This window comes from Pleurodeles waltl, chromosome 1_1 (assembly GCF_031143425.1).
Source record: "Pleurodeles waltl isolate 20211129_DDA chromosome 1_1, aPleWal1.hap1.20221129, whole genome shotgun sequence".
In the NCBI taxonomy this organism is placed as follows: domain Eukaryota; kingdom Metazoa; phylum Chordata; class Amphibia; order Caudata; family Salamandridae; genus Pleurodeles; species Pleurodeles waltl.
Window position 1 is genome coordinate 749823706 of NC_090436.1, and position 26553 is coordinate 749850258.

The following is a 26553-nucleotide window of genomic DNA, read 5'->3' on the forward strand; positions in this document are numbered from 1 at the left end:
AAGTCAGGATTTCACAAACAAGAGAGACTTTCATTTGAAGTAGGCCTACTTCAAAGGGCAAAATGGGTATAAGAAGGGCACCCAAAACCAAAGACTTTAGAAAACTTCTGGAAACCAAGTGGAACCCCTGCCTGGAGAAGAGCTGAAGAGCTGAGGAAGAAGAGCTGCCCTGCCTGTGACTGTGCTTTGTGGAGCCCTCCTGCAGTTGCTGCTTCTGCCTGTGCTAGAGGACAAAGATTGGACTTTGTGTTGCCTTCCTTCTTGTGAAGTACTCTCCAAGGGCTTGATTAGAGCTTGCCTCCTGTTGTTTGAAGTCTCAGGGACAGCAAAGACTTCTCCCTGCCAGCACCTGGAGCCTCTGCTGAGACCCCTACTCTGCCAAGTGGTGCCCATCCAGTTCCTGGGACCCTGAAAGGAGAAGCTGGCAGCCCAAGAGTGAGAAATCCATGCACCGACTGCCGTGCGGGGGAAAAATCGACGCGATTCCGATCTGCGGCTGAAAAATTGACACGCCCCGGGCTTCGCAGCTGAAAATTGATGCTCGTCTGCAGCGCAAACAGAAGATCGACGCCTGCAGCTGGATAAACAACGTGCACCATCGCTGACGGAGACAGGTGAGATCGCAACCAGCGCTGCGTGGTTTTTGGATCATCGTGCGGTAGGATTTCTGATGCAAACATTGCTGGGCGTGCAAAAACGATGCAAGGCCTGCCCGGACCCGAGAGTGCGGGTCGAATCAACGCATCACTCTCTTGCGGAGAAAGGAAACAACGCACGCTGACTCGACTGAAGGAGAAACAACGCAAGGTCTCGCTTGTGAGTGATATCGACGCACCACAAGCCCTTTTTGACCCACACTCGCCTGTGCGGGGTTATTTTTGACGCACCCAGGTACATTTTCACGCTAACAGCATTAACAGTGTGTTTAAAACTACACGAAGACTCTTTGCTTTTTAATTCATAACTTGACTTGTGTATTGTGGAGTTTTGTCGATTTGGTCTTGTCTTGTTTAGATAAATAGTTTCTATTTTTTTAAACCTGTGTTGTGTTATTTTGTAGTGTTTTCATTGTTACTGTGTGTGATGGTACAAATACTTTACACCTAGCACTCTGAAGTTAAGCCTACTGCTCGTGCCAAGCTGCAAGCGGGGTGAGTGGGGGTTAGCTGAGGGTGATTCTCTTTTACCCTGACTAGAGTGAGGGTCCTTGCTTGGATAGGGGGTAACCTGACTGCCTACCAAAGACCCCATTTCTAACAGCCGCCATGGTGGAGAATTTATTTTCCGATGTTATTAAGATGACTGCCATCCTTGTCCGGAGGAGAGGAAATCGGTCTGGAGCGCTTCTTAGCATGACATTGCGCTGCCTGTGATACTACAGAGCCTGGCTTTTGTTGACCAGTAAGGCATGTTGGAACGTTATTTGGTGCTTTATATTTTTTATCCAATCGTGGGATGATTGAAATTCTCGAGATAGCTCTAACTGATTTCTTAGCAGGTTCTTTGAAATTGTTTCCTTTGTAAGCAGTGGTAGTTCAAAACATTTGGCTTCTCTTTTCATTCAGTTATGGATTCCGCTAATGTCTTCCAGCAGAGAGTCTACCATTGCCGCCAGTGGTGGAGATGGGTTGGGATAAGGTAGTCGTCCCACTCATCTGGTTCTGTTGAAACATCTCTAGTTTCTCTCTCTTCTCTATCGTCATCAGTAGATGGTGCATCCTCAGCAGGGGGTTGAAGTAAATCAGTTGCTAATCCTGGTAGAGGGGCAGTAGATGTTGTAATCAGTGGTGTGGGTCCTGGCAATAGAGTAGTGGCCTGAAACAGATGTACGGGCCGTGCTGTCTGTATTATGGGCATCGCAGGGGCCGATGGTGGAAATCTACGGTAATAGTCCTGTAGCATACCCTGCAAATTTGTTGCAAGGGGCTTAGGCATGAGAAACAACTGTTCTTGTTGGTGCATTGAGTATTCCTGATGGAAAGGCTCTAACTGCTCTCTAGCAGAGTATCAGCCCTGATATTCTTCATCTTCTTCCTCTCTGAAATCTTGGCAGTCGACATGTAGCTGGGATGGGCTACTTGCTACGCCAAAAGGACCTTGATCATCGCAGTCGTCATCCTCATCCAAGAGGTGCATCGATGGATAAGGTAACACCTTTCTTGGGGAGGTGTGAATTGGTAAGAAGGTAGACAATGATGACTTTCCCTTTGAAGATATTAAAGATAGTGGTGGGAATGTCTTTGTAGATTGCTTTGTTTTTGGATCTGCGTGTTCCATCACTTGAGGTTTCTTTGTCGGCGGTAAGGTCGTTGTCGATTCCGTTGTCGACGATAGCATCCTCGACAGTTCCATTGTTGGAGTCATTGTCGACGGGGTTGTTGATGGTATCATTCATTGTCGATGAGCTGGTTACCATCAATGGTATCGTTGTCAATGCCAAGTGTATGGGCAGTGCAGGGGGCCCACTGGGGCCACCTGCACCCTTTCAAAGGCCAGCATTTTCATGGCGGTGGTACCGCCATGAAAACACTGGCGGAGAGGGGGGTCGTAATCCCCAGGGCAGCGCTGCTTGCAGCGTTGTCTTGGTGGATTAGGACCGCTATCACCACCAGACCACCGGGATCTCTGATCCTGGCAGAGCTGGCGGTTCCCTGGCAGCTCGACTGCCAGGGTTGTTATGCGGTGGTCCAACCACTACCCGCGAGTCTGCCGGTCTAGTCACTGTCAGACTTGAAATGGGGCCCATAGTGTCCAGTCAAAAATCAGTAGGCAGAAGAAAAGATGATATTCTGGAAGTAAATTAATTTGAAAAATCTGTGAGGAAACAGGTAGTATGAGCAGAACTCAAGGAGACTCCCATCACATGACATGCCAAAGAAAATCTGAGAGAATCAGCCTTTGCTGGGAGTGTTCTAGAGGGTGCTGTCATCTGGTTGGCTACCGTTCAAGTTTGGTCCTTTTTAAAAAAAAGGATATAGCTAGGCTGTTAAACTGGCTTTTTCATTGCTTATGACAGTGATATATACTTCTTTATTAAGGTACTGTGGGACTCCCACTTCAAAGACGGGGAATGAGTCAAGCATGTGAATCTATGAAAAATCAAATACTGGAGGAGTGCCAGATAGCGCATAGAAAAGATTTTTACTTGGCCCACCTAGTAGGTGGAGGCCAAGTCCAACCCCTCCAACCTAAAATCCAGACCATTCTGGCTTGGGAGGCTCCCACAACCCAGACTCAGGTCAGGGCATTCCTTGGCTTGACTGGGTATTATAGAAGGTTATTGAAGGATGATGCCACCATAGTGGCATCCCTCATATAACTGACCTCCATGAAAATGCCCAAAAAGTTTGATTGGACAGTGAGTTGTCAAAAGGCCTTTGACACTCTGAAGATTGCTATGTGCTCTGCTCCAGTCTAACAAGCTCCAGACTACTCCAGGCAGTTATTGTCCCAGTGATGCCTCAGAACTGGGGGTAGGAGTGGTCCTAGCCCAGAACAATGATGAGGGACATGACCAGCCTTTTGCTTTTATAAGCAGAAGACTACTCAATAGGGAACAAAAATGGAGTGCCATAGAGAGGGAAGCCTTTGCTGTGATCTGGGCCTTGAAAAAGCTGAGGTCATGCCTGTTTGGCTCTCACTTCATAGTTCAAACAGACCACAGGCCTCTCAGATCGTTGCAACAAATGAAAAGTGAAAACCACAAACTGTTTAGTTCAGCGGTTCTGAACCTGTGGTCCGTGGACCCCCAAGGGTCTGTGACACATTCCCAGGGGTCCTCAGGTCTGAGCCGGCAGGAAGGTGCTTCTCCAGATGGGGCCTTTTGCTGCTTGTTTTTATATTTATTACTTCATTTGTGCAGCAGTTTGAAAGCCAAAGCTTTATGTACATCCAGCAGGTTTCAGGGAAAAATAAAAGCAACAAGATAACTGTGCTGATTAATGTACCTGCTGGACAGAGATGGGATGATTAATATGCCTGCTGCAAAGAACGTGCATCATGCAAAAACACAGCATGTTATGTGCTTAGCACAGTGGCTTACTGCATTTATCACAGAGATTATTTTGTTACTGTGCAGTTCATAAATTACAGTCGTAATCTAGCATAGTGAGGTATGAACTGCATCAAAGAGCTGCATGCCTACTGCATAGAAAGGTATGTTTTTTTTCCCCACAGTCTTTTATTTTCCTTACGCTGTTAAAAAAGGCTTGCTTGTGTACAAATACATTTTTAGGATTAAAGTCAACACTAACCACTGTGTTATGTTCTGAATCCTGAGTTTGTGCTTCTCCAGATCATGCTCTCTTTAAAACATGCCTACCAGTATGGATGACATGGGAATCCTACACCTTGTAGTCCCCTGTAAAGTGCTCCGACACCCTACACTGCTATGAGAAGTGCTATAAAAAAAAATAATTTCAGGTGACAAAGAGGCTATGGAGAGATGAGAGGCTGTTATGGTTTTACTTCCTTTCCCCACCACGTATTTATGTGAAAAAGCTTTCTCAGATGTTATGTATCTAAAAAAGAAAAACAGAAATCGTTTGGGAAATATAGAATCTGATCTGAGGATTCACCTTTCCTAATTAAAACCAAACATTGAAATGTTAGTCGCCGGGATGCAGCTCCAACTTTCCCAATAAAAGTTTTTGATTTTTGCATATTTTTTCAATATAAAATAATGATATCTTTAGTAATTCAAGTATGTGTTTAGTGTGTACTTGCTTGAGTATTTTTTGTGAATTATTGTTTAAATGTATGAAATTTCAATCGTACAAATTGCTTGGGGGACCCCGGCTTCCAGTAGTGATTCAGTGGGGGGTTCCCAAGAGACAAAAGGTTGGGAACCACTGGTTTAGGTGGTCTATATCGCTACAGGGAATGGACTTTCAAGCGGAACACAGACCTGAGACTTCCCAAGCCAATGCACATGACCTTTCCAGGTTCTTTTACTTAAATGATGAAGACTCATTGGGAAAAGTGTAGTCTCATCCTCTTTCATTTGGGAGGGTGTAGTGTCAGAAAGTGCCTCTTTTGACATGGTTAGCCCCCCACTTTTTGCCTGGTATTTCATGTGGCTTCAAAGTTGTTAGTACCGAGGGCCCCTGCTAACAAGATTCCCTGGGCCAGATCGCTTTCCCAAAACTGTTGTGATGCATTGGTACAATTTGCAACAACTTTAGCTGCCATTAAAAGTCCCTAGTAAATAGTACTTAGAGCCATGGGCATAGGTACTATGGGTAGGCCTCTACGGGCAGCAGCACAGATTGTGCCAACCTCAGGTACCCTTGGATGCATGGTACCTGAGGTTGGCACAATCTGTGCTGCTGCCCGTAGAGGCCTACCCATAGTACCTATGCCCATGCATCCAAGTGCACCCAGCACTGCCATTGCAGGCTGAGTGTCTTGGTGCAATGCTAAAATGCAAAACTGGCATGGCACACAGCCTGTGTGAACAACCCAATCCATACTGCATGCAATATAGCTGAGTCACCGATCTGGCAGGCCTTCCAGCCCTAAGGCAGGGTGCACTATAATGCATGAGTGGGCATAGATGCATGAGCAATGTGCCCCTACTGTGTCCTCACTAAACCTGGGACACAGTAAGTGAACAGAGCAGCTATTTTAAATGCATGTACTGGACACTTGTCAGTACGAGTTTCCCATCCACATGATGTCCACTCTGAACCCTTGGTTGTTTGGTATCAAACAATGCAAAACAATAAATCTAAACTGGTACCAGTATTGGATTTAATGAAAAATATACCCAGGGGCCACCTTAGATGTGCTCCCTGCAAAGGCTAACTACCCTGGCATGGTTGCTGGATGGTCACAACCAGCCTGCCACCACCAGACCAGATTCTGGAACCATGGGGTGAGCGCCTTTGCTCTCTGGGTTCAGAACGCAAAGGCCTGCCTGGGCAGAGGTGTTACACCGCCTCCCCCAGGAATGTGCACTGCCCTGCCAGCGAGCTTCAAAGGGCTTGCCACCTTTGAAACTCAACCCCCTACCCTGCTGCTAGCAGCAGATGGCTGCCCCAGTTGCAAGCCACCACTTTTGGTGGGACTAATTGCGGGAAAGTGCACAAAGGAGTGGAGGAGTGGCCATCCCCAGCCTGCACCACCCTTAATGAGTTGTGTGTGAGGTTACTGCTCCATTTCATTTTCCTCCATCTTACATGTTCTGAAAATAGCCAATAAGGGATAGGGAAGTGACCTCTGCCCACAGAAATTGGTCACATAGTGGGAGTAGCCACCGTAAGTTAGATGACTTATTGGTCACAATTAGGCACTCCCCTAAACACCCACTAAATACAGTATTTAGTGGGCACCCCTAGACCTGCAGATTGGATTCCAAGGACACAAAAAGGCCAGCAACAAAGATGACCCAAGGCACGAGAACTGCAATCCTGCTGCACAAAGAAAAAGGTGCCAAACCCTGCCTGCTACACCCAGGACGCGACAATCACTGCTGAGGGGTTGCATGGACATCAGACAGGCTCTACAAAAAACCAGAGGACTTCCACTCTTCTGAAAATTGCCAAAGATCTCCCTCCAGAGTGAAGGCATGTCACGATCTGCACGTCTCTTACCACCATTGGCTGAAGAACTTGAAGGAACACTCGGTCTTCTACTAGCTCTGGACTGGCCAAGATAGGGGCGACCCTTTCTAGTAGCCACGGTGCTGCTGACTGGAAGAGATGCCAAGGCGTCCCAGAGGAAAAACCCAAAAATTTGGGAAAAAAACCTCTATCACAGGAACTCCAGAAAAAGAGGAAAAAGAAACAATGAAAAAAGGAAAAACAGAATAGATCTTGCAGGAAAAAACAGGAACGCGTAAAACACAGAAAAAACAGGAGTGAAGATCACCACCAAGCGGAAGTGTTTGCAATGCAAGGAAGAAAAGAACTGAAGTGCTTATAGAAAGTGCGACACCATCTTGAATTAGAAAAGACCATACAGAAAAGAATAGGAAAAAAGACCACGTAGAAAAGGAAAAGGAAAAAGGCATGCTGGGAAGAAGAATACCAAGGAGGACGACATCATGGACATCAAGAAAAAAGAAGAAAGGAAGATGGAGGAAAAAAGAAGAAAAAGGAGGAAAGAAAAAGGACAAAACCCAAGGAGGTGAGTATATGTGAATTCAGGGAGGATGGCAGAGGCTGTGGCGTGACCCAGAGCACGAAATGTGCCTCCTGCTTTGCACTGTGAAAACAGGTAGGCAAAAAAATGGGCCATGGCGGTACCAGCGTCTCGAAACTCAGACCGCCCGCCCAACCGTGGCTCGAGAAAGAGTCGCCGCGGTAGTGCGCGGCGACACAAGGCATCACTCCCTGCAACAAAGAAGCAAAGACCAGTGAAGTCCAGTTCACTGACTGGCTGCTGACTAAGAAACCGGACATAGCAGCCAGACTAAATTCCAGGCCAAAGTTCATCTGACAGAGCCAGAGGACAAATCCTGCAAGAGTGCCACGTTTGGTAGTACTGTGAGCTCCAGTGGATGAACCATGCAATAGGCTGTAGTACTGGATCTCCAACATTGGACACACAGAAGAAAAGTCCACTCCAGACTCTCCAAGAGTCAGAAGCAAGCTCCAGTTGAGGGACTTTAGGACACATAAGAACCACCCCCAGAGTGGCCATGCTGACCTTCAATCCACTCTCAAAGTGACCTGCCTCCTGGTTCCAAGGGCACCTTTGAGCATAGCTCTTGGCTCACCTACCTGCTCTGCACCCGACCTCCCTGGGCCCTGCACCACAGAAGCAGTTGTGTTCTAAGGGTTCCCCCATCCTTGTGACCTCTACACTCCAAGGGGACCAACCAGACTTGCCTTGAAGTCCACCTGTGCATTGCTTTTCCAAGTGGTCCCCCACACTGGTCCTGCAACAGCTCCAAGCACTTTTCAGCAGCTTCTCCTGCCGGAACCGGGAACCACACAAACTTCTAGCTGGTCCACAGGACATTTCGATGACCTCGACCTACAAGCAAAATGAGACATTGGTAAACGCATTGTCTGATTTTATAAGCATTTTAAAAGTTTTCTCTCATTGATTCCCATGGTGCACGATTACGCACAAAAAGAATATTTTTGCTAAACTTTGAAAAATCAAAACTTAAAAAGTACTTACCCAATTTTGATGATCTTAGTCTTGGAAATTTTATAAAAATCTGAAGTATTTTTGTAAATTGGTCTTGAGTTATTCTTTTGAGTGTGTGTCCATATGTAATGATACTATGAGCACAACTAATGATTAGCAATTCTCCAAGATTGGTTTTAGAAATGGGGTCTCTAGTTGGCAGAGGTATACACCCTTGTCCAAGTAGGGACCACAATTCTAGTCAGGGTAAGTCACACACAATCCAAATTGTCCTGTGCCCACCTTCTGGTAGCTTGGCACTGAGCAGTCAGGCTTAACTTAGAAAGCAATGTGTAAAGTATTTGTACAATAAATCATGCAATAACACAGTGAAAACACCTCAAACATACACCACACAGATTTAGAAAAATATAAGATATTTATCTGAATAAACTAAGGTCAAGACGATCATGATTTGATAAGCACAAGTTGAAATAACACTTTTGCAAAGTTAAGAAGAGTCTTAAGTCTTTAAAAATCAGCATTTGTCTCTTGTGTGCATCTTGTTTGCATCAAAATTACACACATGGAAACCGCAAAGGATGAGATGCATGGAAAAGTGATTGTGTGCATTGGATTTCCTGACGCGGCACAGATGATGCGTCTTCCTATGCTGCATGTGCTTTGCAATGATTTCCCGTACACAGTCTTGTATCCTCACTGCGATGGGGGGTCTTTTGATGCCAAGGGATGATACGTGGAAATCCTGGGCGTGCGGGACGGAGTCACAGGTGCTGCGTCGATCCAGGGGACGATGCATCGAAGTTTCTGTCCCATGGCAGGTGCCGCATCGATTCTTCACTCAGGAAGCAGGGCTGTGTCGTTCTGGCTCGGCTGTGCGTCGATCTGGTATGCCTGTGCATTGACGTTCCATTCGCAACGCAGGCGCTGTGTTGATCTCCACTCCGGGAGCAAAGCTGCATCGTTCCGATTCGGCGCTGTCACGATTTTCTCACTGCTGGGCAGGCTGCGCATCGTTTCCGGCAGGCGCTGCGTCGATTTTTGCCACACAAGGAGTTTTCTTGAAGAGAGGAAGACTTTTTGGCCCTGAGACTTCAGGAACAGGAGGCAAGCTGAATCCAAGCCCTTGGAAAACACTTCTCAGCAAAGTCAGAGGGCAGCAACAAGGCAGCATTAATTCACAGCAAAGCAGTCCAGGTGAGTCCTTTGGGCAGCCAGGCAGCTCCTCTTGACAAGTTGCAGGATCTGGTCCAGAAGTGTCTGTTCCAGAAAGTGTCTGATTTGGTGGGGTCAAAGACCAAGTTTATATACCCAAAAATGCCTGTGAAGTGAAGGAGACTTCAAAGAGTGGTTTTGAAGTGCACAAGGCCCCCTTTCAGTACAGGTCTGTCTGCCAGGGTCCTAGTAGTGGGTTTGGCCACTAGCCTTTGAAATGTAAGTGTCAGACCCTTCCAGCCCAGGAAGACCCATTCAGTATGCAGATGAGTGAAGCTGTCATAGTATCTTGTGTTTGTGGTTGTCTGGGTGAAATGCACAAGGGAGCTGTCAACCAGCCCAACCCAGACGTGGTTCGGAGACAGGTTTTAAGGCACAGATGAATTTTAAGTGCAGAGAAATGCTCACTTTCTAAAAGTCTCACTTAAAAATGCTCCTAGAGGAATTATTTAGATATAGAATGCGTAACTATAATACAGCCTTCAATGAATAAATAAGACAATGCCGTACTGTTAAAATCCAATATATTACTCAAGAGGATTCAGGAAGTTCAAAAACATGTACAACAATTCCAACGAATGTCCATTTCATAAACAACGACACTGTACATAACCCCTCTAGATCATAAGATTGAATCCAAACTACAGATCCAGAAGGGGTTATAACCCTCCTCATGACACAGCTCTGCACAATAATTGCCTGGTTTTCAGTCCCAGTTCAAGCAATATCATGGACTTTCAATTCAGCTTATCAAATGAGAAGGTAATGTCGACATTTCAGCCTGTAGTGGCAGTCAGAGGTCCGTCAGACCATCATCAGGACTCAGTGTTGTTAAATAATACCTACGCATAAGACAAAATAATTAAAAAACAGTACGTGCAATCTCTGAAATCACACCATGTGTACTGCCTGTTGAACACAAAAAAACACCAAAACACAGGTGTGGATACTAGTATAAGCCACCATCTATATGACAAGGAAAGTTCAAAAAAATATTTTAGAAACATAGCAAACATGCACTAAAAAGTACACTGTTTCAGGCTCCCAACTAGAATAGCTATATTCTGCTACTTACAACAGGTTGCAAACATAGGCTGTGTAGCAACACACCAGGGGACTTCAGCCTAAAGGTCCCAAGTAAACAAATCTACAAAGATTTAAATATTAGAATTGCTTAACAGTCATACAACATAAACTCTAGAAAAACTCTGCCTCCATTGCAGTGTACTCACATGGTGTGATGGTGTGATTTCATAGATTGCACGTACTGTTTTTTAATTCATGTTTCTAATGTATTGGTATTATTTAACAATACTGAGTCCTGATGATGGTCTGACGGACCTCTAACTGCCACTACAGGCCGAAATGGCAACATTACCTTCTCATTTCACAAGCTGAATTGAAAGTTCATGGCATTGCTTGAACTGGAACTGAAAAACAGGCAAGTATTGTGCAGAACTGTGTCATGAGGAGGGTTATAACCCCTTCTGGATCTGCAGTTGGGATTTGATCTTATGACCTAGAGGGGTTATATACAGTATTATTGTTTATGAAATGGACATTTGTTGGAATTGTTGTACATGTTTTTAAACTTCCTGGATCCTATTGAGTAATATATTGGATTTTAACAGTATGGAGTTGTCTTATTCATTAATTGAAGACTGTATAATATGTACTCATTCCTCTAGGAGCATTTTTATATGAGACATTGTCTGTACCCAGTTCCTAGGGGAATACCGGGTTGCCCCTAAGTGTGTTCACTTTCTAAAAGTGGCATTTCTAAAAAAGTAATATAAAAAATCCAACCTCACCAATAAGCAGGTTTTTCTATTACCATTCTGACCATACTAAACATGACCTGTTTACCCCTTTCTGATCAGGATCTACCACTCAAACAGTATATGAGGGTAGCCCTAATGTTAGCCTCTGAAATGAGTAGGCCTCACAGTAGTGGAAAATGAATTTAGGAGATTTCCACTACCAGGACATACAAAACACACAGTTATATGCCCTGACCTTTACCTACACAGCACCCTGCCCTATGGTAAGGTAACCCCCTATCTGGTAGCTGATATTTCTAAAAAAGTCCCTGCACTTCATAACTTCAGAAAACCAGTCTGTATCAGTCAGCGCAACTCTGACCCACATATGCTTGCGTACCAGAATGTCAAAAAAAAGCAAAACTGTAATTTTACATCGTAGTTACATATCTGATTCTCAGGCTATAGAGGCTACCTCTAAAGAACCAATGAGTCAAGCGCCTGACAGCAGATCATTCCTGATGTTGACCAATGTTGGGGGTGGAAGACAAGATTTTTTAGTAACTAAGATTTTATGTAACTGTGTTAAACTGTTACAGCCAGTATCATTTGAAAGAATTTAGAACTTCAAGCAATGTCTGTTGTCATGGTCAGTGGAGATTTTTAAGGCCTTCCTAAGAATAGAGTGACGAGAGAGTGTTTCCAGGCTGTGGGTATTTTGCCAGATTCAAGGGTATTGTTAACATAGGCTATGATCCAGACATCTGGAGCTTCCTTATGGCAATGGTATTATGTTTGGACCTTCCGCTTTATTGCATGGTCTGAAGGCTGTCAGCAGGGACATATTACTATGAAACAGGTTTTGGTGTAGGAAATGCTGGTGAAGTGACTCCTTGGTTGTGAGTAGAAAACAGGGTTAAGGTTGGTAAAAGCTACATCTGTCTTAATTTTCTGGACCTTTTCTATGAAAATGGAGTTTAAAATGTCACACTGTCCCTAAGTTTACAAGACTGTTGCAGTACTGTATTAGAGGGCAATAAATGATTGCACACCCCTTTGAACAGTTTCCAAGGGCTGTTATTGGCTTCCACAACTGTTCCTGATAAACAGTGTTGTTGTGTCACATATAGTTTTTTGGTATGCTGTTACTGACTATATTTGAAGTCAAGTGCTGTATTGGGTATGGGTGTTTGGTGCAAGGTCAACTCCAGTAAGTGGCACTATTTCCTCAGCCAGCTGATGGTGAAGAAGAACCAAGGGGTCTATTGTGATTTATTTTTGACTTTCAGAAAGGGACAGCATGGATCGATGCTCTGAATGATTGATGGCCTCAGTGGGTCGCGTAGAGGTCAGGACATGTTGAGTTTGATTTAGACAGGGTTGTCTGCTAGCTTGCCTTTGAATGTTATATGGTCAGTATTCTGTTTGCTCAGAAGTGGGAGAGTTAGTTTTGTGACTTGTTGGTATTGTAAGGTGAGTGGTGCATGATGGTGAGGGTCAGAGTTTTGTGGTTTGACCATATGACTCGTTTGGTGTGAAGTATTTGACTTGTTTCCATGTTGGAGGATGCTGTAGGGGCAGGAGCGTTTGATGAGAGCTGCTTTTGGATGGGACTTTCAAATTAGGGATGTCACCTAAGTACAGGGTTTTTTTGTATGAATTAATTGAGCTGTCCTATAGCAAGACATTTAGCTACTTAGAGGTGGTTGAGGTAAGACGAAGGCTGAGAGTAACATGTTGAAGTGCACCTAGAATGCTTTGGAGGTACTACATGGGATGTGGTGAATATGTTGCTGGGGATATCTAGAAGTGGGGTGTGGTGATATTTTTGTATCATACATAGCTACATTATCAACCCACCTTATATGCTTTCCAACAAGATATAGCTGTAACGATAGGGAACTAAGAGAGAAATGCCAAAGAAAAGATGTCTGTGTACCAGGTCTCTTGAAAATAAATAGGTCAAGAGTATTTCTCTGATGAAGTCATGGACATCAATTGAATGGTTGATGGCAGAAATAATACAAATAGCAAAGGACTGTGCTAATTTGTCAGATTCCTTGATTGTTATATTCACGTTTTCAGGGAATGTGTTTGCATTAAGATGATTTAATATGGGTACGGCTAGAAGGACCCAGAGAGGGTGCCTGAAAATTACTTTGTGCACCTAAATATTGATGTTCAGATGCCTTGTCTTTGGGGGGGCTAACCTTTTGCTAGCTCTAAAAAGCCCGGACAGGGGTCACCACAAAAATCATTTTCAGCACTTCAGACCCTCTGCAATGATGTCCAGGCTTGACTGACCGGAATCCTGGCCTTCTATTACTTACACAGTTCAATAGGGAACATCAAAACTCATGCGTGTGAAAAAAAAAACGGTCACCATAGGAAGTGGAGGGGAGACAAATGAAATCTGTGGGCCACTTTTTTCGGGATTGATTTTTTTGATCCGTGTCTTTTTACCACTTTTTACCACTGTCTGCCTGTGTGCTGCTTCAGACAACCTGCTTAAAGCAGGATCGGCCGAAATCACTGTTGTGTCCTATAAATTCCAACTTTAGCTTTATTTTTTGATTGATAACCTTTCTTGGACATACCCCCCTCGCACAAACTGGAAATGTAGTAGTCATGCTTCCTGGGTGTTACCGTAAACAAACTGACCCTGGCTTAGGGGTGGCAGTGGCTTGTGACAACGACCAAAAATATTGCAACGTAGAGTGAATTCTTTTCACTTCACACAGAGATATGTGTTTTCAAGTCAAGTCAAAGAAGTCTTTATTCGATATTTCATCATAAAAGACATGCTACACGTCATAATACTTATAAAATTGTCAGTGCTAATGATTATAACAATAAATACAATATTTCATAAAAGCTACTAAGAACGTATTAAATCTATCTAATGCGTCATTTGTTAAATATTTTAACATAATAATAAAAAGGAGTACATTACTTTAAAAAGGCTCAGTTCTAAAATTCAGGATAATTTACTTATCTAAAACATGTAGCTGTTTTAGTGATTCAAAACGAATTATCCATGCCCACCCCAGGAATTTGGCCACCCCTATTGCTATAGTAGGTGAAGGATCAGTTTTAAGGATCCTACAAGCAGTCTCGGCCGATTGTGTGCCCAGACTTTTGCATAGGGGTACCAACCACTTCTTCCTTTGGGCAGCATATAATGGACAAACAAAAAACAAATGGCTCACATTTTCCCGCATTTCAGTACACAATGGGCATTTATCTGGGCCACCAGTACCCCAGGTGGAGGTTAAACACCTTAATGGTAATGAGCCCACTCTAACTTGGTGATATAATTTACGGTCCATGGGTTTTATTATAACATCCCAGTACTTTTCAATTGCAGAGGCATCTTTCACGTGTAAAAATGTTGTTGTAAGGGAACTACCTATAAGGGATGAGTGTCTTGTGCCTACCACCCATTCCCAATATAGTTGTTTCAGCACTTTTTTTGAAGGAAAGGTAGCTGAGTCAGGGTTGTGCCAAAGGGCACCTAGACCCATGGCACAAAGAGTGGTTCTAACACCCTTAAACAAGCCAATCTTATCAGATCCTAGGGTGTCCCTTACCTCGAGACATGCTTTCGCATATAATAACAGCTCTGGGGTAGACCACAACCTCCGCCAGAAGGCCAAGGGCCGAAATCTGGCTTGGTCTTCCACCGGTTGGAGCCCAAGGTCATAAAGGAGCGGAATACGTGGGGATGACCTCGGAAGACCAACCGCCCCTCTTATAAATCTGTTTTGGGCCAGCATCAGTCGGTCCAGATTGCTATAACCCCAAAGCTCTGCCCCATACAAGACTGAGGGAAGAATTTTTGACCCATAGATTTCCATAAGTGGGGACATCGGGCGGGTAAATGATCTTTTATATTCCTTAAGAAGGGCTCCGCCTAGTTGAGCATGTTTAAGTGCTTGGATATCAATCTGGGGTTTCCAACTAAAATTGTCACTAAAATGCACACCCAGATATGTAAATTCATTAGTTTGCTCAAGAATAGCACCACACATTTTGACCCTTGCCACAGTTTGTGTTCGACCTCTTAGTACCATAAATTTTGTTTTAGAAACATTTACTTCTAGCTCGTTCTCGTCACAAAATAACTCAAATCTGAGTAGGGCCTGTTGGAGCCCTTGCCTAGTCTTTGATAATAAGGTATCATCCGCGAACATGAGCAATGGTACTTTCATTCCCGCTATCTGGGGAGCATCCGTGGGATGTGTTGCAAAATATTTGGTAACCCCGTTAATAAACAGGGAAAACAAAGTGGGAGCCAGGACACATCCTTGTCTAACACCTTTCAAAACATGGAACCTGTCCGTAACCTCGCCAGGCTTACCCCAGCGGACTTGGGCACAGGTGTGTGCATGAAGATTCACTAGGAGTCGCACTAGAGCCCTGGGCATTCCCTGTTCCAGTATGCAATCCCATAATTTAGGCCTAGGAACCAAGTCGAATGCAGATCTTAGATCCACAAAAGCTGCATATAACTTGCCCTTACCCAAAAAAACTGTTTTCCAATATAAGAGGGCAAAACGAAAGGCTTGATCAAGGGTGCTTACATGAGGTCTAAAGCCCGCCTGCAACGGAGTCAAAATATCTGAGTCTGTTATCCATTCCTGTATCCTCCCTAAGACGAGGCGCGCTATAATTTTTTGGATCGCATCAATAAGGCTGATAGGCCGGTAGTTTGAGGGTACTGAGCGATCGCCTTTCTTGTACATAGGAAGGATTTCTGCCCCATACCATGAATCAGGAATTTTAGCACCTGCAGCAACTGCATTCGCCAGGTGGAGTATATAAGGTAACCATAGGTCCTGGTCTTCCAAAAAAATGTCCGCTGGAATACCATCTGGGCCCGGGGCCCTCCCTTTGGGAATATTTTGCAGGCAATTGATAACTTCAGTAGCTGAGAATATTAACAGCTCGGCGGGCTCAAGACGGTAGGGTATAGTCACTTCTACTGTATAACACTTAAACTGATCCTCAAATTTTTTTACCCACTGATGATTAGAGACAGATGCTGGGCTATAGTGGGCGTCCTGCGAGATACCCCATCTCATGAGATACCAAAACTGTTGCATGTTGCGTTTACCACAGGCTTCTGACAGCATAAGCCAGCGTTCCTCGTCCCACTTTTGTTTTGCTTTGCGTTTTGCCTCATTATAGAGTTTTCTACAAGATCTAATCTGGCTATGATTTTTGTTTTTAATAGCCTCAAAGAGAACTCTTTTTGTCAAACTACACTCTTTATCAAACCAAGTAGGGGATGAGTATTTCTTGGGCCTAGGTTGTTTAGGGATATGTTTGATGAACAACTTTTTAAGTTCCTGAAACAAGTCAGAGTGGGTGCGTATAAATTCGCTGTTAATCTCGTCCTGTGAGCCACAATTGTTTAAAAGCTCCACAGAGCTAGACACTAAGGTTCTTATCGCCCTACGGGCCCCAGCGTCAACGGCTATTTTGGGCCAACGTACCCTGCGCATGTCATTGCTCACAATGACCTCTCGTGCTGTTATATTAGGACCACTACCCTCTGACCTCTGAAAGCTGGAATCCCTTAAGGTCAAAACCAGCGGGTCATGATCACTCTCTGGGCGTTCCGTAACTAGCATATCAACAACTGCAAACCACTGCCTCACATCGACCAAAATATAGTCGATACGACTACTGTGTCTGCCGTTGTTGAACGTATGCCTGCCCTTCCTATCTGACTTGACCCTTCCATTAACAGCTCTTAGACCCATATCCAGGCATAGCCCCTTGATATAGGTGGCTGAGCTCGACCACTTAGCAATCGAGGGTATCTCAAGTTGGGGAACGACCAAAAATATTGCAACGTAGAGTGAATTCTTTTCACTTCACACAGAGATATGTGTTTTCTTTAACAGAGGGATACGTGTATGTGTCATTAAAATGTACATACAATTACGAAATGTGTTTTGGTTTGGAAATAATGAGAAACTGCTAGTCATCTGACACAGTTGGAGTTTCTACTTTCCTATTCAAGGCAGACATGTTGAGTTGCAGTTCTATCTATGAGGGCGGCAATTAATTTACGCTATGCAAGAAGATAACATTTAAATGACACTGTCCCAGGGATTTTCACTTTCAAGCTAAGCATGAGAAAATGTATTTCTCTGGCAGGGAGCTGGACAACTAGTGTTGCAATTCATGTGGCTACCCTCACTGGTAATATCATCCGATTTCAAATTTAGCAAAATTATTTCTCAAATATTCAAATACGTGAAGAAATCTGATCAAATGTCACATTGCACCTTTCGCCTCTAAGTTTCTTGCGTGGCTCTTCCTCACGGTAAAATACTGCAGCTCCAGTAATACTCCACACTTACCAAAGGGTATGCCCTTCTCTCGCACTAGGAATGTGCCCAGTCTGGGGTATTATTTCCCACGTCAAATCGCCTGGGGTAACTGTTTCAGAGCAAACAAGCAGAATAATAAATAATTACAAACCCTTAAACCATAACAACATGCATACCTGTCAATCACTGAACAAAGGTGACGAGTTAGTGGTTCCCATGATTCACATGCACATATAGCACTGATATTCAATGCACAGAATAAGTTGTACCGTCCTTTATCTTTCGAAAAGTACTTGTACTCTCGTATTTAAGGGCGTTTTTTATTTTCTTTCGTGAGTTACCTTTGCATTCACCGAGGGCAAACCTTTTAGACCTGTTTCTAAAAAGTCCAGGTGAAATCGGTCATTATTATATTTGCTTTGTTGTATGCATACTCAGAGGCACAGGTTAATGCAAAAGGATTTTGAGACCCGCTAAATATTTAACACATATTAATTACACTTGGCTTAACCAATCAAATAAACAGGAGTGGGAAAGACAGATTGACAGAGTGTTTTATCAACATAAGCTCTGAGCACATTACACTTGTTCCTTCAAATCTATCTAGAACGAAGATAGGACCGAAAGGCTTTATGACATTGAGATAGGACAGACATGGCTATAAAAAGCAGTAATTAAAAAAAAGAATACAAAAGAAAAATAGAGAAAGGAAAAGGATTCGAAAAGTATCATACCTATCTCCCCAGGAGATTAATTAAACTAGCAGAACAGGAGAGTCTTCAAAGTTTTTGTTCAAGACTTATGTCTTGAGCAATGCCTGGCTTCCTGAGGTGGGGATTTTCACTGTTTTGGAGGTAACAGACAAAAGCAGCACAACCTAAACTTATCCATTGTCAAGCAAGGAATCAAAGAGTTCAACTAAACGTATTACATTACAACTACACATATTACAGTAGAATGCAGCATTTCTTGAATAGGCCGGTGTCTTGATGTTCAAATGTTCTGAGCATGCAGGAGCTGCTCCATGTCCACTCCTTTTTTTATTCCCACTGCTGTTGTTGCCTGTTAAAAAATATGCACTTACACTACTTAATCAATAACGCCTCCTGTTGTCCTTTATTCCCTAAATGTTTAGGAATAGCTGAATAGTAAAACCTTTCTCATTACCTCCAAATGATTTCACGTTAGCCCAATATGCGCAGACTTGGGGGTGGGGAAATAAGGGCCTGGCTTACGTTTCAGCAGAGGGGCTACTCTGTCTCAAAGGTGATGGATATCCCGTCCGCTGAAATCCAAATACCATAGGAAACAATGGTACTTACATTTTGGCGGATGGACTGGATATCTGTAGGCCCTAAGGCCCATATTTATGCTTTTTTAGCGCCGCATTTGCGTCGTTTTTTGACGCAGAAGCAGCGCAAACTTACAAAATACAATTATATTGTATATGTTTGCGCCGCTTTTGCGTCACAAAATGACGCGAAATGTGGGGCAAAAATAAGTATAAATATGGGCCTAACTGTTGTACCTCATCAAAAAAGTTAATTTCTGGAGCTGAGAAAAAGTCGTGTTCAGAAGATTCTTATAATCTAACTTGACAACAATTTTACAACCAAAGAGTTCAATTATGCATCTGAGATTCCAGCACATTGATTTTACATTGTGACAGTGTATTAAATGCAGGACTACTTTGCTCCTACTTATGCAGTATTATTAGGATTTCATTACCATGTTATTAATTATCTAGTGTGAAAGCCTGAATTCTTGTTTCGTGGATACATCTCACTGCTACCTCCTATACATACAACAAAAACAGAAAGTGTGACCCTGGACAATCCTGCATTGCACCCAAAAGGATTACTAATATATCAGAATGCACTCAGTTTACAAGAATCCTAACCCAAAATTTATATGAAACAATGTTTAAATCAATAGGATTATACATGCACCCACAGCAATCTATTTCAGCCTAGCCTAAATGAATTTCTGTGACATAGGGCCATACAGCTACTCTGCATGAGCGGTACACAACAATTCACAGAACATGATCCTTGATGGGTCTATAGCTGAGCTCATCTTGTAAGCATAGGAGACGAAACAGCTATCTGGAAAAACAAGTAGTACTTCAGAGTTGTTCTTCTGTACACAATAGTTCTAACATTTCACTATCTGATAAATGTCTTTTTTCATAAACATAGAAAGACGTAACCAAAAATTTAGTATGGTGAGATTCTCAACAGCACCAAAGTCCTTTAACAACTATTAGGAAAAAATGTTCTTATCGACCTTTATAATTGTATTCACTTCCTGCCAGGTGTTAAGGACTTTAAGATATACCACATTTTTCAATGCCAGCACGAAAAGATCACAACTCCCCAAGCAATCCATAAATCTTCTGATTTAGAAGTCTACAAAAAGGAATAAATCTGTCAGCAAATGTTATGACCCTTTGCATTAACCCCCATGGTTATTGCCAAGTGGGTGTAATGCCTAAACCAAAAAAAGCATCAGAAAATCAGTAGTAAGTTTGCAGCACAAAGGGTTGCTGTTGACTAAAAGAAGCTGTTGAAAGCTGTTGGCTTTCCTCCAGGACACCCAGGATCCAGAACTGGGTAGGTGACATGTCAGAGTGGGCAACTGCTGAAGAGCAATGGGGAAATGCACGAGAGAGGTGTAAGTGCACAAGAAAGCTGAGGCAGACCTTGAAGTGTGGTTGGAAATGATTAACCTCCTGACAATGAAATTAGAAAATATCCTCTCACGGTTAAGCAATTCATGACTGGAGCAAACCATTGATATGTGAGTGTGGTGGAGATATTTGGAAGTGTAGGAAAGTCCTCCTTTTTGCCCTGGTCACCCCCAAACGTTTTGGACAGATACTGGTGGTTACTGACTCTTGGTTGTGCCCTGGGTACTGCTTACCAGTCCTAGGGCCAGTGCTCTGTGTAAAGTGGATATGCAAATTAGGCTAATTATAATTGGCAAAATTATCCTACCTATAAGTCCCTAGTATATGGTAGGTCATGAAGGTGTAGGGACCCCAGCATAGGTAGTGCCCCCATAGGAGCACTCCTAAGGTGCCCACTGTGAATTTAAAGGCAGGCCTGCCTTGCTGGCTGCTTTTAAATTAAAGTTACATGCAAATTTGATATTTGGAATTAATAGTAGTTCCAAAGTCTTAAACTACCTTATTTTTACATATACATCACCCCTAAGGTGTGCTCTATGTGCCCCTAGGGCTGGGTGCATGCAACTATAAGCAGGGGCCTTATCAAAATAGTTCTAGAAGCCCTGGTGAGGTAAAACAGCCACATTTGTTTTTCCCTCATTGTAGTGAATGGCCTCCATAGGCTAGAATGGGGAGACTTTATTTTAATTTTAAAAGTCCCCTTAAGTAACAGATACCTAAAGTTTGATATCAAATGAATTGTTATAGTAAATCCCACAACTTCCAGTTGTTGGATGTAATATAACTTGTTCAGGTAGAGAGTTTTAAACTTTACCTGAAAAGTTGCCAACTTCAGCCCTGTAGTGTTTTTGCTGCTTTGCTCTGATTGGCCAGCCTCTGGCAGCCTGGCCAGGCTGCCTTGATGAGGTGTGAAGTGGCCTGGCTCAACACTAAGAGATGTGCCTGGGGGAGGAGATTGTCCCTCAGCGGATGGGGAAGCAGGAAGTGGGAGGGCTGCCAAACTGGTCTTCAAAGGCAGGGAAGGACATTTGGAGTAACCCAGCACATCCCTCACATCCTGCAAACCCAGACAATTAGGTGCCCCCTTAATTAGATTAGGAGAGGGAAGGAGAGGGGTGTGTTTAGGATTTGTAGCCACACCAGTGGGTGGGCTCAGCCAGATGTAACCTCCAAAAATCATTTTCAGTCCTGATGGGTTTTTGAGGAATGTTGCTTCCTACGATTGATTTTTGCCACACTTCCCAGGAAGAGGTCATCACAGGGGGAAGGACCCTGCACCTGATTGGAGAACCAGGACCCCTCTGTTTTTCACCACGGAGCAAGGATAAAACTGGAAGACCTGCACCGATACCTCAGATCCCTACAAGGAAGAACTACAGGAGAAGAAGGACTGTCCTGCTGGACCCCTGGCCTGCACCTGGACACTGCACTCTGGAAGACTGCACCAGCTGCACACTTGGGCTTCATCACAAGAAGGGTTTTGCCTGACTTCAACTGGTTCAAGAAGGGACTCCCTGTCTGCTACAGGTGAAAACTTGCTAACCAGAGTCCCCTGTACCAACTCCTGAAGAAACCAACCAGCTGACCACTGTCCAGTGGCCAAAAAGGAGTTTGTGCCAGGTGCATTCTGAGAGTTGTAGTCCTCACCCTCAAGGAGCATCTCAGAGCTTCTGGAACCTTGGCGTGATCTGTGGACCTCAAGAGAACCTTAAAGGAACATCTGGAAGAAGATCCAGAAGTTTGGAGAAGTTTGGAGAACTTTTGGAAAAAAGCTCCATAAAGGGACCGACCCGCCGCGGCAACTCTAGCTGGCTTGCCTCAACCGTGACCCGGCCTGACTTGCAGGGTTGTCCTGGTGAAGAAAATCTCAGAAAAAGTGACTAAGTCCGAACGTAGGAAGTTGAGCAGGACCTCCCAGGCAGTGTATCCGAAGAGGGCTCCAAGGACGTCGGATCAAGATTCAGGTTTGACCCAGTCGAAGGATTTTCATCTAAAAAAATGACTACGTCCGAAGGTAGAAATCTCCACCGAGGGCTACTGCGACGCGTATTGAGGAAGAGTTCGAGGAGGTCGGATTGGACTGGCGACTTGGCCCCACTGAAGAAAATCTTCAAGAAAACAACTAAGTCTGAAGGTAAACTTTTGACTGAGGCCTCCCACGAGCTGTAGCCAAGCAGGGCTCCATCACGGTCGGCCTCAAACTTTGACTTTGCCCTGGTCACGCTGCGACCAGATGACCAGATTGGCGCTATTCGTTTCTAAGCGCTAAAAAGCATTCATTCTTTAAAAAATCATATCTCCGGTTCCCTTTATCTGATTTTATCTGCTTTGGTGTAATTTTAAAGCTAACATTATATCCTATTTTCATTCATTGGTTGTGGATTTTTAAACTGTTTCCTGTGTTTTATTTAATTACTGTTTTGTGATATTTAAATGCTTTACGCTTTGTCTCCTAAGTTAAGCCTTGTCGCTCGTTGCCAAGCTACCAAGGGTTGAGCTAGGTTTAATTTACTGAGACCTAACTGGACCTAAGTGGAGATTAGTGGCCTATTGCTAAGTGTACGTACTTACCTGCCCTTACCAATAACCCATTTTCCAACAGGAAGGATGTGCACTCTTAAGGCCATATGTACGAACACTTTTTCCCATAGACACAAAATGGGTAAAAACCTTTGCTACATCTGGCCCTTAGTGCAGAAGAGAACCAAACACGCTACAGGAGAGGTAGGTGCACTTTTTAGCCAATGGTCTTCAGGTCTAATGAAGGAAATGGGATGTATATTATCTATGTATAGAGCTGTTTGGACCGTCAGGGTTATTATACTGCTGTGTTGCTCCATTTATATATTCCAGGCTTCTTCAACAAGTAGTTTATGAGCTACTGGCAGCTCGCCAATTAAGTATAAGTAGCTCTGTGTGTGCAGGCAAACCTACTAAATTAAAACTTTTGCTTGAAATTATTTTATGTGTACAAAAATTAAACATCTGAAATCAAGGAGATGAAAATGTGAGTTTTTTCAGAACTCATACGCTGATGTTTGGTAAAAAATGGTTGAATTTCCAAAATATATTTAAAGATGAAATTTTGAGTGATAAATCATGTGACATTGTGGAGACTTATTATAAATATTATGGCTGTTATGTATTTCCCACAGAAAGGCATTTTACATTGACAAAGCCTGTTTTTAATATTACTGCGAACAACGTTGTGTCATGCCCTGAAGTGATCACTGCTGGTAATCTTACTTGAAGTGACCACTAATATAATCTTGTTTTATGTGTTCACTATTATAACACTAGTAATATTAGTAAATCAGTGTGATTTTCATTAAACATAAGTAGCTATTATCGCAGAAAAGGTTGGAGACCCCAGGTATCTACTTTTGGTGTTACCATTTAGTTCTGTATAATGATAAATAAGGAGGTTAAAAAACCAAACTTACCAGGTGTATTATTTTTAGTACATTGCTTTTCTACATTTTATTCAAATGTATTTTTGCTGTGTTTCTTGCAACATGTGTGAGTGCTGGAGTATCAAATTAGTAAAGGTCCGTGTCTCAGCTGACACGTCATGCCCATGATATTTGCCAGCAACTTCACCACAGCTGCCAGCAACTTCACCACAGCTTACCACCAGGGATTCCGTTGCATAGCTTGCACCACTGTTGGTGCTGCAATCCCACCTATCAACTGATGCACAACATGACAGCTGCACTGACTGACTGGTACAAAATGTCCTTTTAGCACTGGCCAGTTGATCGTACGGGTACAATCAGGAAGCTCTCAAGCATGGTGGATCAAGAAATAGGTGATCATTCCAATTTTGTGATTATATTCCTAGCATTTGGAAAATAATACATTGAGCTTCTAAATATTTATCCTATTACTATGTGAGGTAGATCGAGGAAAGTAATATTAGCGGAGACATAGACATCTCCAATAACTCTTCATAACTATGGCCCTCATTTACAGCATGGTGAATATGCTGTCTCAGTTTAACTTCTGAAAAGTACTACAGCTGCATATTTCTTTTAGATTTGAAGAAATATTTGCAAGAATGCCATTCGCTGTATCTAAACATGAAGTACATTATGTGATTTGAAGTCAGTTACACATTGGCAAAATCACAAAAGTCGCCGCTATTAATAGTCACATTTAAAAACTGACGGTAATGACCACACCTATACAAGGTAGCATTAGCTCAAAACAAAAACATAGCTGCATGGTGGGGGGCTTAGCTTGGCTGCCAAACATGCCACACCATGCCAGAAATCCACATCCAGCCGCTCGACCCTCGGAGTGTGACCGCCTGAGTTGATTGCTTTAGGCGGCTCTCACACAGAGCATGCCTTCCAGACGTAATTTTACACCTCAACCAGTCTCCCTGAGTAGATAGCTAGGGAGGGGCTGACGGCTGAATGGAAAACGGGCCCGTAGTGCTGAGAAGAGAGGGGCTGCAGAGCTCTCCTTGCGGGTAGGAGATGGGAGACTCTCCCTTGCACCTCCAGAGCTCTGGAGACTGCCCACTCCCAGATGGGGGCCCCACCCCCTCCCGTATTTGTGGCTTGCCGTTGGCGCATGGCTGACCTCTGGGCTCCAGACCAGGCCTACTAGCCAAGGGAGCAAGACTGACACTGGGCCATTCGAGGGACCCATGGGCTGCTGGCTGGAATCAAGGAGAGCGGTTGTTGCTAGAAGTGGCCCCGAGACAGCACAGAGAAACCTGCCCGACACACAGGAGTGAGGTCAGACCCCTTGAAGAGGTGAGAGGTGACATTGGGGCTCTCCAGGAGGCTCACACTACAGCCTGGCTCACGATCTGCTCCATTGAGCACCTTAGGAGATGCTGTCAGCGACCTGCAGGGAGATTAACATCGGATGGGGTGGGGGCCGCATGGGCGATTGGCGACTCTGGCCCTTCTTGGCCCTCAGACACTCCCGTAGCCTGGGGCTCACCCTCTGCCTCAGGCAGGCCCTGAGACCCACTGATCCCTGCACTAGGCCTTCCACCCCACCAGAGACTGCAAGGACCTCTTCCCCGCTCCTGCATTCAAGGAGCCCACCCAGTAAGGTGGATGAAACAATTTGTTTTGCTGATGGAGACGATGGGAGCGGCAACATATGCAGCTTGGGCCTTCTTGGAGAGCCGCGGGAGGCCCACAGTTAATACCACAGCTCCACCTAGTGTTGGCGGGCTGCTGATGCGGTGGGTCTGCCACTGGATCCGCTGGGCCCTGGCCCCCTCCTGCCTACCAGCCCAGTGGTGCCATGAGGGGGGCAGCTGAGTGACACTGTGGAGGAAACCGCTTTCGACAGCATACTTGAGCCACGCAGTACTGACACCCCTTCTGGTGGCTAGTCTCAATGAAGTGATCCCCATGACCTGGGCCAGTCCAAACGCTGCAGTGCAGCCTACACTGACTCTGTACATATCTGGGTGGCCTTCTTGCCTACACCCCGGGGCCTGCTGGGGGTGCCAAACTGCCAACTGCCTCCTTTGCTGCTCCACATCTGCTTTTTTATCTGCAGTCTTAGTGGTGCCGTAGGTCCCAGCTGGGGTCAAACCCACAGCAATCATTTTCACCTGCTCCTTTCCCCAGAGACTGTCCCCTTTGGAGACAAATATATTGCAACAGTCCTTCTCGCAATCCAAGGGAGCCCCCAAGATATATGACACACAGGGCATGACAGCCCTAGGGATTATTTCCTGGAACGTTGCAGGTTTAAAATAAATAATTGGAGTCCCTGACTGGATAAAATTAGTGACGGAAAATCTTTTTATCTGCTGCCAGGAGACCTGGTTCACAGAATCCCCGCATATTAATGGTTATACCACATATACCACATATAGGGGGTTATTACAACTTTGGAGGAGGTGTTAATCCGTCCCAAAAGTGACGGTAAAGTGACGGATATACCACCAGCCTTATTACGAGTCCATTATATACTATGGAACTCGTAATACGGCTGGTGGTATATCCGTCACTTTACCGTCACTTTTGGGACGGATTAACACCTCCTCCAAAGTTGTAATAACCCCCATAGTGTTCCTGCAACTAAAGCCTCCGCAGGTAGAGCCAAGGGTGGCCTGGTTACTTTTCTATCTGTAGAGGCCGGAGGGATGGAAGCACGTGTTGTGGGCACATCTCCTTTTTTTCTGGCTTTATCTTTGAAATTAGTAGAGCCATTTGACATACTACTGATCAACTACTATAATAATACTTTTGACAATTCTGATATAAGTGTGGTTAGTAGTTTGGAGACGTTAATACATAAGGTAACAACTATTAGCAAAAAGGACCTAAGAATAGTCTGGGCTGGTGATTTTAATGCCCACCTGTGTGAGCCAGAGCTCTTGGATTGCTGTGGACTCTTGGACGAAAATGATAATCCCATTCAACATTTTAAACACTCCTCATATGGGAATGCTCTTAACTCTCTGATA

At 44.1% G+C, this 26553-nt stretch overlaps 1 protein-coding gene across 1 annotated transcript in view; it reads right to left on the bottom strand.

The window, feature by feature from the left end:
• The window catches only part of LOC138287249 (rab9 effector protein with kelch motifs-like), a 392655-nt gene that overhangs the window by 320809 nt on the left and 45293 nt on the right, over positions 1-26553 (bottom strand). The window contains exon 5 of the mRNA XM_069227612.1: positions 17450-17528. Coding sequence (XP_069083713.1) covers positions 17450-17528 — 79 coding nt within the window. The remainder of the gene's footprint in view (positions 1-17449; positions 17529-26553) is intronic.